This window comes from Lytechinus pictus, chromosome 3, assembly GCF_037042905.1.
Source record: "Lytechinus pictus isolate F3 Inbred chromosome 3, Lp3.0, whole genome shotgun sequence".
NCBI classification, from domain to species: domain Eukaryota; kingdom Metazoa; phylum Echinodermata; class Echinoidea; order Temnopleuroida; family Toxopneustidae; genus Lytechinus; species Lytechinus pictus.
The window spans coordinates 12,638,854-12,649,986 of NC_087247.1; the positions used below are offsets into that span (position 1 = coordinate 12,638,854).

Sequence of the window (11,133 nt, forward strand, 5' to 3'; positions counted from 1 at the left end):
TTGAAAGGAATACATGAATAATCATCAAATCACAAATGCCTATGTCAGTGAATTTGAAAGCCACCTTCATGGTTGTCTCCAATGACCTTTTTCTGCTCGTGCGCAGTTTACAACCGTGAACAGGCTTATTAACTATCTCACCTGTGAGGTATAGATGGGGCTGTGTAGGTTGGCTGACGTAGGTGCTATCCGTGAGGATACCTTCAGCAACAGATGCTACGGATATCACCACCAAGACAAAGGTAGCAAGATACCGAGGACCATGCGTCACGTAACGGAGCAAAAACCGATTTGGGACATTACTAGAGAGGGGATTAAGATCATCAATACAAATATTGGAATGAGATCAACAACAACATAATAATTGTTTATAATGACAGTAAATAGGACTCATTGCAATTACAGCAATTCAATGTATCTTTACTCTTCCCTAGACCTCTGTTTTGAAAGTCAGCTAGGAAAAAATAAACTTTACTACACGTATTTCTCTCCCCTGGAAGGACCCCATGGAAGAACAGTGGTATATTGTTGTTACCGCCGAAATTGGCATCCTCCATATTTTGTATGATTTATACGATTTGTTAAATTTGATTATGTATATATATTCTATTCTTTTTATATGGAAATAAATACAAACAATCAAGATCCAATTTTTTAATCGAAGCCTTTCCATTTCGAAAGACGGTCACCCAAGCGTATGTATTTCCCCATTTTTTTTAAATGAATGGATAATTTGATTAAAAATTAATGAAGATGTAAATATTTTTCCCATTCCAGTTATATTCATAAATGTGACTATAATAAGATCAATGAAGCCCGGTCAATTACAAAAAAGACAACACGATGAATATTCACGTTACATAGATATAGAATTTCATGCCTACAGTATTTTGAAATACTACGCCAGTCACACCAAACAAAAATCCAGATCGATTAAATCTATTACGTTATTTCGAATGGCATGTCATCGGTCGATCTGGAATCGGTTCAACTGGTGTGACTTATCACCAATGAATGATTCAGTTGGTAATACTTAAAAAAATATTTTGTCCATATCAGGGAAATTTATTTCGATCAGGAATCAATTTCTCATACACATTGCGTGTAACAAACCTCATAGATACAGTTCCAAAATTACAGGCAAATTGTACACCTCTTTCTTTAGTTTTTTCCCTTGGTGCCTTATTGAATATCTAATCTTAATGTCAGATCACCGACAAAGTTAAAGCATGCATTTTATGTCTTCTCCTTCCTTATAAGGTACGTTTTTTGGAAATTAACATTTCATAAATACCCCAGGGTGCGATGGTAAAAATATCCCCGATCTCCTTTCTTTAGTGATACTATAAAAGAGATACATACCTGTGTGACGTGCAGCATCCAATGAGAAGTAGAACGAGGAGAGCAAGAACAAAGAATCCGGCCTGGGTGCCAGCGATAAAAGCATCCACCAAACACTGATTACCAAACACACCATCATAGGACCAGGACTGGTTATCAAAATATGGCAGGTCGCTGCTATTTGTACCGCAGAACCACTCCCAGCTATCGGAACCCATTCTGATGCCGACGATTGTTACTCGGATTCAGCAGAGAGAAATCCAGATGAAAAGTTTGTAGATCGTTCCTCTTTGCGCTTAGAAGGTGGCCGACTCTTTACCCTTAGAAGGTGCGTTAACTCGGTCCAATGAGAAAGAGTTTCTTGCTTTGAGCTGAACGATGTAGTTAAAAAAAAGAAAAGAAAATACAACGTTCATTCAGAATGTTAAATTGCGTTGGTACGCAAGGGAAGAACTGAATTGAGTAATTTCTAACGGCTTTGTACAGGGAATCTGTAGTTTCAGTAAGCAATAGGTTAACATAAAAATAAAGTTAATGATTACATCTATAATATAGAGAACAGCTTTCAGTTTCTCTTTGAAAACATTTGTAATGATCAAGTGCCATGACAAATTAATGGATACATTAGGTACATGTTAAAAATAATTAATGTTGCAACATAATAGGGCATTATTACACTGGCGTACCTAGGATTTTCCAGAAGGGGGGCAAATTTTTTGGAGGATATTTCGTTTGACAAGCAAAAAGAAAAAAAAAGGTCTTCAACCACAAATAAAGGATTTCTTACCACAAAAAAGTTTAACAAGCCAAAAAGGGATACGTCCCCTGCATGAGTTGTGACTCGTCAGGGGGGGGGGGCAGTCTGCCCCCTGCCCCCCCCCCCTTAGGTAAGCTAGTGCAGTATTATATATCTGAGGAAACTTCATTGGTTATACAATACATGTATTTCGAAACAATTTATGTTGCATTTATAATTTACCCATCCGTTTGAGTTGCTTTTAAAGACCAATTAATCACACCTTATCTTATATGCAATGCAAAATCGTCATGATATAAATTGGTCAAGGAATTATATTCTTTATATAAAGCACTGTGGCATATTTAGGGAGTGTGACGACCAGAGAAAATATTGACTGCACTAACATGATTATCTCCGTTATGGTATAAGCAAGGGGCGAGGCGAAGCGACCAAGCGGGAAAATACAACTCAAATTTTAATCCGTAAGACACAATGTCTAGTGCATTGTTGCCCGTAAAACTAAAAGAAAATATTACACACAGTTTGAACGGTAGAGATGATCAAAACCTTGTTATCAACAAACAGCTTTTGTTTTTATTTCTTTAGTTTGAAATAATGAGAGGAACTTTTACGATTAGATGATACTGCATTAATGTACAGTGCTAAATGCACTGAAGAAATTGAAACAGAAATCAATGCTGATCTTCAGAGAATAAGTCAATGGCTAATATTAAATCGACTTACACTAAACCCTGAAAAGTCGATATTCATGTTATTTGGTACCTCAAACAAACTGAAAAATGCTAATCTTCTAAATGTGCAAGTCGATAATCATGCCCTTGAAAGAGTTCCAAATTTCAAATACCTGGGCACGTGGTTGGACGAGTCACTCACCTGGCAAAAACAAGTTGATGAGATGAGCAAAAAGATTGGCTCACGTATTGCCTTACTAAGTAGACTAAGAAAGTACTTAACTATCGATAGTGCCAAACTCCTAGCTAATGCATTGATAACACCTCATTTTGACTACTGCAGTCCTTCCTGGACAAACTGTTCACAACACGTGAAGAATGTTCTCATTGCCCAGCATAAGAAAATGGCAAGACTTGTCCTTAGATGCAATTTTATGACACCTACTGTTGAGGTATTGTCACAACTGAAATGGGTAAACATTGAACAAAGATGGAAATTCAACAAATGTAAATTAATGTATAATGCCCTGATTGGAGAGGGTCCTAAATATATTTCTGATATGTTTACTAAGAGTAATAGTGTCCACACTCACAGTACGAGGGGTGCCACCTCACAAGGCTTGCTGGTACCTATGGTCAAAACGCAGATGGGGAAAAAAAGCTTTTCTCATGAAGGGTCACTCTTGTGGAACGGACTTCCTTCAGCACTTAAAAATGCAGCAACCAAAGAAGCATTCACCACCTTATACTGGAGATTAGTAAAAACTCATGGGGGATTGTAATTACTTGTTTATGCAGTTGTTAGCTTGCCAGGGAGTGTAAATCATTTGAATAGCAATCTTATGTAATATTATATTATCATGTAACATGCAGTCACTATTGAATCTTCATTACTCATATTATACGCAATTTTTCATACGCTGTGTAAAATAAATGTATATAATTGTTAATTAACTAAAATAATATGATGTAGTCGAATGTATATTGATAAGTAATAACCACTCTGTAGTATAAGTGTAATGTATCTTTTTTTAAAGTATAAGTAACTTGTATCCGATACGTATACACTCATAGTTCTTTCAGTGTTTTTTTTTTTTTTTTTTTTTTTTGTATGTTAGATTGATTTCTAGATTTACCCTTGCATTGTCACTAAATTGATAAATTTATAAGTATGAAAACGTAGAAACCTATAATAATGAAAATACATATTTATTAATTTTTCCTTGTTTTCCTGTCAATTTCCAATACTGGTTCCTTTCTCAAGAACTCAAATCATTTTTCTCTCTTCGTATTACAGTGTAACAATGTTGACTTTTAATGTGTTGTATAAGACTTCCAGTTGTTAAGTTTGATACATCATCAATTATGCCCACGTCAACAGCCAGAAACCTAGGTGTGATATTTGATGAAAATATGGTCATGAACAAGTTTGTTTCTGCAAAATGTAAATCAGCATCTTTTGCTCTATGTAAACTTGGTAGAGTTCGGCAATTCTTAGATGCAAAAACTACCAAGCAGCTTGTCCAGGCTCTTGTAATATGTCATTTAGATTACTGCAATAGTTTACTCTATAGGATGCCCGATTCCCAAATTAACAAATTACAAGTAATTCAAAACTCTGCAGCACGACTAGTCACCCGTACTAAAAATATTCCCACATCACACCTGTCTTAAAATTACTACATTGGCTCCCAGTCCAGTCACGTGTAATGTTTAAATTACTGCTTGTAACTTATCAGTGCCTCCACGCAATGGCTCCAAAATATCTTATGGATTGTTTAGTTAAGTATGTGCCATCTCGTAATCTTCGATCAGCTCAAAAGGATCTTTTAAATTGTCCTTGTGTTCAGACCAAGTTTTATGGAGAACGATCCTTTGCCCATGCTGCCCCTTCACTTTGGAATACCACCCCATCATATGTAAAGAACTCTTCTCCACCCAAGTTTAAATCCACTTTGAAAACATATTTATTAAAAAAGACTTTTAAATGAGTTAGTGCCACAATTTTCCAGCAAATTTCTTTTTTTTTCTTTGCCTTTTCTGTCTCCTTTAAAAGCGCATAGGGACGCATTTGGCAGTGATATGCGCTATATAAGCATGTTGGTATTATTATTATTATTATTAATATGTGTTCCTTTGATTGTTTTATGTATATATGTATTGTGCAGGGCCCTGGTTGACAACAGTGTCTAAACCACTGATCAGGCTACCCTGGGTAAAGAAGACCAAAAAAAAAAAAAAAAAAATAAATAAATAAATAAACAATACATAATTTTACTGGACTATACGCGGTAACAAATATTCAACTAATTCGTATGAGATTAAGATAGAAAAAACTAAATAATGCGAGTGAGCGAGGCTACCGAGCTACATGAAACACTACATTTCTGGTGCATTCAACTTGTGTATGATAAACAGTATGTTTTTCCTTCATTTACCTCTCCCCCCCTTTTTTTACCCATTTAACATGAAACCGTCAGAGGTTACATTTTTTTTATAGAGAGAATAGTGTTTAACAAATGCTGCAGACTATTTTCTAGTGGTTCGTAATTACTATTGCAATTATTCGTAAATGTGAATGGATGGGAGATAACCATCTATAGATAATTTTATTTTAAACTTCACGTTTCAAAAAAACAAACATGGTTTACAGGAGATCAAAGAGCATGTTTGCAAACCTCGTGATGTTTTGCTCGTCGTATAAGGTAGATTAATATTTCATCACCTTCAACTCGATGAAGACCTTGAGATAGTCTCAAAGTCCAATACTAATCGTCATGCTTGTGCAGACAATTTATTTATTCCATAGTATGGTTCTCTTTTTTCTTCTTCGATTTTTATCGGCCTGTCATCGGTTTGTACTACCATATTCACAAAGCAGCCTACACCATATTTTCGATATGTGCCATCTATCAAGCAATGTATCTCGCATGGATTTTGACATATATGGAACTGTATATTAGTATATTTAATATTAAAGGTCAAGTCCACCCCAGAAAAATGTTGATTTGAATAAATAGAGAAAAATCAAACAAGCATTATGCTGAAAATTTCATCAAAATCGGATGTAAACTAAGAAAGTTATGACATTTTAAAGTTTCGCTTATTTTTCACAAAACAGTGATATGCACAAATCAGTAACATGCAAATGAGACAGTCGATGATGTCCCTCACTCACTATTTCTTTTGTTTTTTATTGTTTGAATTATACAATATTTCATTTTTTACAGATTTGACAATAAGGACCAACTTGATTGAACCATATAATATTAAACAATGCTAATTGCACATGTTCAGGGAGGAATTAATCGTTGTTTCACACGACAACAGGGAGAAAATTTGAATATTTCATATTTCACATAATAAAATACAAAAGAAATAGTGAGTGAGTGATGTCATCAGTCTCCTCATTTGCATACCGACAATGATGTGAATATCAAGCGAAACTTTAAAATGTCATAACTTTCTTATTTTACATCCGATTTTGATGAAATTTTCAGTGTTATGCTTGTTGGATTTTTCTCTTTTTATTCGAATTAACTTTTTGTTGGGGTGGACTTGTCCTTTAAGATATAAAGCGATTCTTTGTCCCAAAAAATAAACACGTGCCTCCAACTTGAATACATAACAATTGTTAATAATAAATGAGAGTATTTGTAAAAAAAAAAAAGACGTAGCAACGTCCGTGATCATTGTGTGATTCTTTTTTTTTTCGTTGATTGGAAGATGCCAAGCTAAAATGGCCCTCATATATTTTTTGGTGTTTTTGTTAATACCATTTTGAAATGAAATAGATCCTCGCGAGATTCTTAATAAGAGCGTCATTGTATGACGCCAACAGAATATCCCATGAATTTCCACACCCACGCACGCGCACGCACACATCTAAAAAAAAAGTGTATGAATAGTTTAATGAATAAATAATATAACGAAACTTGCCCTTGATGAACTTTAAAGGGATACTTCTGGCTGAAAAAAATTCACCGGGCAAGATGCTGAAAATTTCATCATAATTTGAAAAACGAAAAACGAAATTATTGAATTTTAAAGATAAGCAATATTTGTGAAAACAGTTGTGCACACCGTTGCACACCGTTTTTTTTTATAAATATTCCTGAGGATGTCCAGTCCCCACTTTCCCATTTTAATATCATTAAATGAAATCATAATTATTTGATATTACATGTGTGTAGGTTTAACAGAATAAGTTGCAACAATGAATATTTTATGCATGTAATCAGTTGTCAGTCCTTTTTTTTTCATTCTTGGTGGACAAACTTTGAACACATATGATTTCATTTAATAAAATACAAAAGAATGAGTGGGGATATGACATCAGCTGGCTCACTGTATATTCATTTCAGTGTTTTTTTTTGTCTGATTTTCCTTTCTTCAAATCATTTTATTTTCAGCCTGTAGTACCCTTTACGTTCAATTAGGCCTTATTTGAAAGAAACGAATAATCTGTTGTATCAATGTTCATTGGCATATTCAGGCGCGTCCGGTACATTTCCTTCCGAAATATTGTTTATCTGAAATACTCAACCGTGCAATTTTGGTGGGAAAATTTGTTTTAAACTTGCTCGATCCACAGTACTACTAAGAAGTCCGAAGTTTGATCCATTAATCGGTCAGAACGTCTTTCGGATGTTGATGTCAAAATTCAAAAATTTTGACGTTTTTATAACGAAAATCCAATTTTGTGATAGATTTTGACAACTAATATACAGAAAATGATATTATATTTCAGCATTCTCTTTCCTTTTTTTTTTCTTGGTCGTGAAAAATTTGGGGAGGGGGTAAGAGCCCCCCAAGCCCTCCATCTGTTTGCCTCTGCTTATTTACCCAACTCACATGACTCATGAAGTTTAAGGCACGTATGATTATCCTTACAAGATTTTTAGTAACATATAAAAATGAGAATGATTTCTTGTTTCAAAGGGGCATTCGTTGACACGTAAAATGGGTCCTACTCAGGTGAAAGGGGCACAAAACACGTTTATGTGGGGCACTTTTCTTGGGTAAAAATGGGGACTGATACGAGATAGGGCACTTACAAGAAGGCAAGGGGGCACTCGCTCACATACAAAGCTGGTCCTTCTCAGGTGATGGGGTACAGAACAAGTTCGTGAGGGAGCATTTTTCGGTAAAAATTGGCAATGATAAAAGGAATGGCACTTGCTTAAACATAAATCGGGTTCTTCTCAAGTAAAAGGGGCACAGAACACGTTCGAGAGGGGGGATATTTGTTTTTAAAAATTGCACTTACACGAGAAAGGGCACTTGGTAGCACCTAAAACGGGTCCTCCTCAGGTGAAAGGGGCACAGTACACGTTCGTGAGCTGTGCCCCCCCCCCCAGGATCGCCGCCCCTGTCCTAACTACAGACTTACTAGCCAGATACAATAGGAAATATGCTTTTGTAATGATAATTATTTTTCGCTGCCTCTGATCGGATGTATGAGCAGACATATTATTGCTAACTTTTACGGGAGAAAGCAAAAATTGATGTTGCAATATTTATCGAAATAGAATTTGAAATTCCTCGACTGGCCGCATGTGGCTGCAACTGTGGCACATTGACAAATCACAAATAGATTATATTCCATCAAACTGATATTAATCTTTTTGTAATATGGAAGTGTGTGTAAATTTGTAAAATGTTGATTTAGAAATTGTCAATTCTGAGGGGGTTTTACAATGTCTTTGAAACTGTTATATAATACTTCGCCCGACATATATATTCACATTTTTGATCAAATAAAATTGGGAATATTCAAAATTATCAATTTTCAACACGAATCACTTTTCAGTATTTCCATTAAACTGGCGTCATCGGTACTTCTTTAATTTGAAACTACATGAATTGATTTGCATTTCGTTGTCACTCCTCCCTTTGCACCCACACTATGTCACACATTCCCTGTTTTATATGTCTATGTGGTATTATATTTCAGGTTTTGTGGATTCAATCATTAACAAAGCCCTTGACCAAATCGTAATATGTTACAACAAAGAACATTCCAAAAGTTCAAGTTTAAGAGCAACAAGACATTTTACAATATAAAAGGGAACGTACCCACCCCCTCGAATTTCAGAGTTTGTACAGCAGCCTGGGAAAGGGTCTTATGCCACCACCCCCCCGACCAAAAGCTCACGAAGTCGACGCCCATGCCAGGGAGTAACGCTACATCTTTATGAATCATAAACATTTTTATTGGCAAATTGAAGGATCGCATAAGTCTTCCTGAACATAGCAACAAGTAATGTACATGCAAACAAACTGGATTCCAAGAATGAAGGCTAATTTAAAAAAAAAAGAGGTGATTGGAATTGTTCCTGACTCGGAGAACATGGCGAAGATATATATGCCTTAGATTTGAATGCATTCACATCAACACCAAACATGACCTAAATTAATTCAGTCTTCTACTACTGGTGTGACTTATTATGATATAAATAGGACCGGGAAATAGGGTGCCATGTGCTAGTTAATGAGAGAACTTGCAATGAAGGGTCCCCAACTCTGTTGGAAGAGTATATTGATGATCCAAACAATTCAAACAAAGCTTAAAATCTGCAATAACGCAGACATATCAAAGGCTTCAGCCTGGAAAGTAATCCCCAATACTGTAAATATCAGGCACGAGACGACATTGATATGACAATTGTCCTCCCTATTCATTATTTGCAGGCAGTGACATGGGTGAATAAAGCTTTGTCATCGTCAACACAACCACAGTCTGTTTTATCAACCGGAAAATCCAAACTCGAATCGGAAATGGTCCATATTATTCCAATGCTAAAAATAAATGTTCAACCCTTCCGAGTTGAGTTGATCTAGAACAGAATAGAAATGGACTAACTTACGTTAAAAAAGCTACCCCTGACGAGTAATATCACTATCCACAGCCCATGTCAAATGCTCTCTTATACAATCGCCCCAGGCTTCCAATTCAATGGAGCCGTAGACTGAATGTTACCGAAAGAGCATGAAATACTTGCTCGGGATTGCGTTAAGGTCCGACCGCTCACTCAAAGTCAAGTTCAAAGAGCGATCAAATAGATAATCTGTCTCACTGCACGTAAAAGTTTGTCGACTCGGTCTATCTACAGATCCTCCCCCTGACCTGTACAACCAACTGGAACCAGTTCCGTGGAACCAGAGGTACATGGTTCCACTCCACTAGGGAAGAATTCCCGGATTCCTTAATACGGTGCTCCTGAGAAATTGCTCTTAATAATAGTCTATGGAAAATGTTATCTCATGCCGCACTTTTCACTATGCATCATAAAGGTGGATTTATCCACCGCTTTGGTTTGCATACATGCCTGGATGGACACGTATAAAGGTTGGGGGTGGGTGGAGAGAATATAAAGCGTTTATGAAGAGATGAAGAGGGCTCAGTATTTTTTTCGGGGGGGGGGGATAATGGTAAAATATTCCTGCAAAATTCACGAGTTTGTCAACTGAACTTTATCTTTTGTCTAGGATACTGCGATCTGCTTTTAATACGATGTCAATATTCTTTTTCTGCTTTTAAAGGACTCTGGTTGAAAGATTTTATAGAACTGTCATTGAATTAAGTAACCGCACAGGAACAATATGCAACTTATTAATCGCCACTTGTCAAGGCGTCATTCTCAGAATTTGAATTAACATGGTATTCATATTCAGAATCTGTTTAGTTATAAGTCAAGAAGCGATTGTAACACACTTAAGTCCTACAAACACAAGTGAATTGCATGATTGCCATTTGTCTTTTCTCTTTTATTGTTTACTGTATCGTATTTATGTATATAGGCGCATCCCGTCACAAGCCTTTGCTTTTAGGGTTACACGCCTTCTTCTTTAAACCTATATGTACATATTTATATTCTTCATAACAAACTTATTTTTGTATGAATTAATGTTTACCAGAATTGTGGAAATTCGTGAAATGGAAGAAAATAAATGTTTTTTAATTGAATTGAAATTCGAGTTTATTTTTACATTCATTTTTTTTTAGTTTCCAGGACAATGCATATGGGTGTTGTGAAGTGAGACATTGTCGAGTTTTCGAGACCACAGTGACTGCGCAGATGCTTTCTGGGACATTGATAATATATTGAAAATGCCCGTTGCATGACAATGAACAGCTTAGAAGTCATTTCGAAAAGTGGTGCGCCGGGACAGCAGATCGTCTTAAGATTTGGAGCCGACTAAAAACTGCAAATATGTCGTTTGTCCAGAGACAAGGACGACATTGCTGCTTTGATTCACCGATTTTTGACAAAGGCTGCTTTGTCATGAAGGGTTTTTTACAATAGATTATCAACGTTCCAGAAAGTGTCTACGTAGTGGTTGTGAAAACTCCATATT

General features: G+C 36.0%; 1 protein-coding gene across 1 annotated transcript in view; it reads right to left on the reverse strand.

Moving 5' to 3' along the window:
* The window catches only part of LOC129257814 (ATP-binding cassette sub-family C member 9-like), a 43,779-nt gene extending 33,722 nt beyond the window's left edge, over positions 1-10,057 (reverse strand). Inside the window, exons 1-3 of the mRNA XM_064096387.1 lie at positions 9,642-10,057; positions 1,363-1,712; positions 142-302 (exon numbers count right to left, since the gene is read on the reverse strand). Coding sequence (XP_063952457.1) covers positions 142-302; positions 1,363-1,559 — 358 coding nt within the window. The 5' untranslated portion in view covers positions 1,560-1,712; positions 9,642-10,057. The remainder of the gene's footprint in view (positions 1-141; positions 303-1,362; positions 1,713-9,641) is intronic.
* Positions 10,058-11,133: the final 1,076 nt, after the last annotated feature.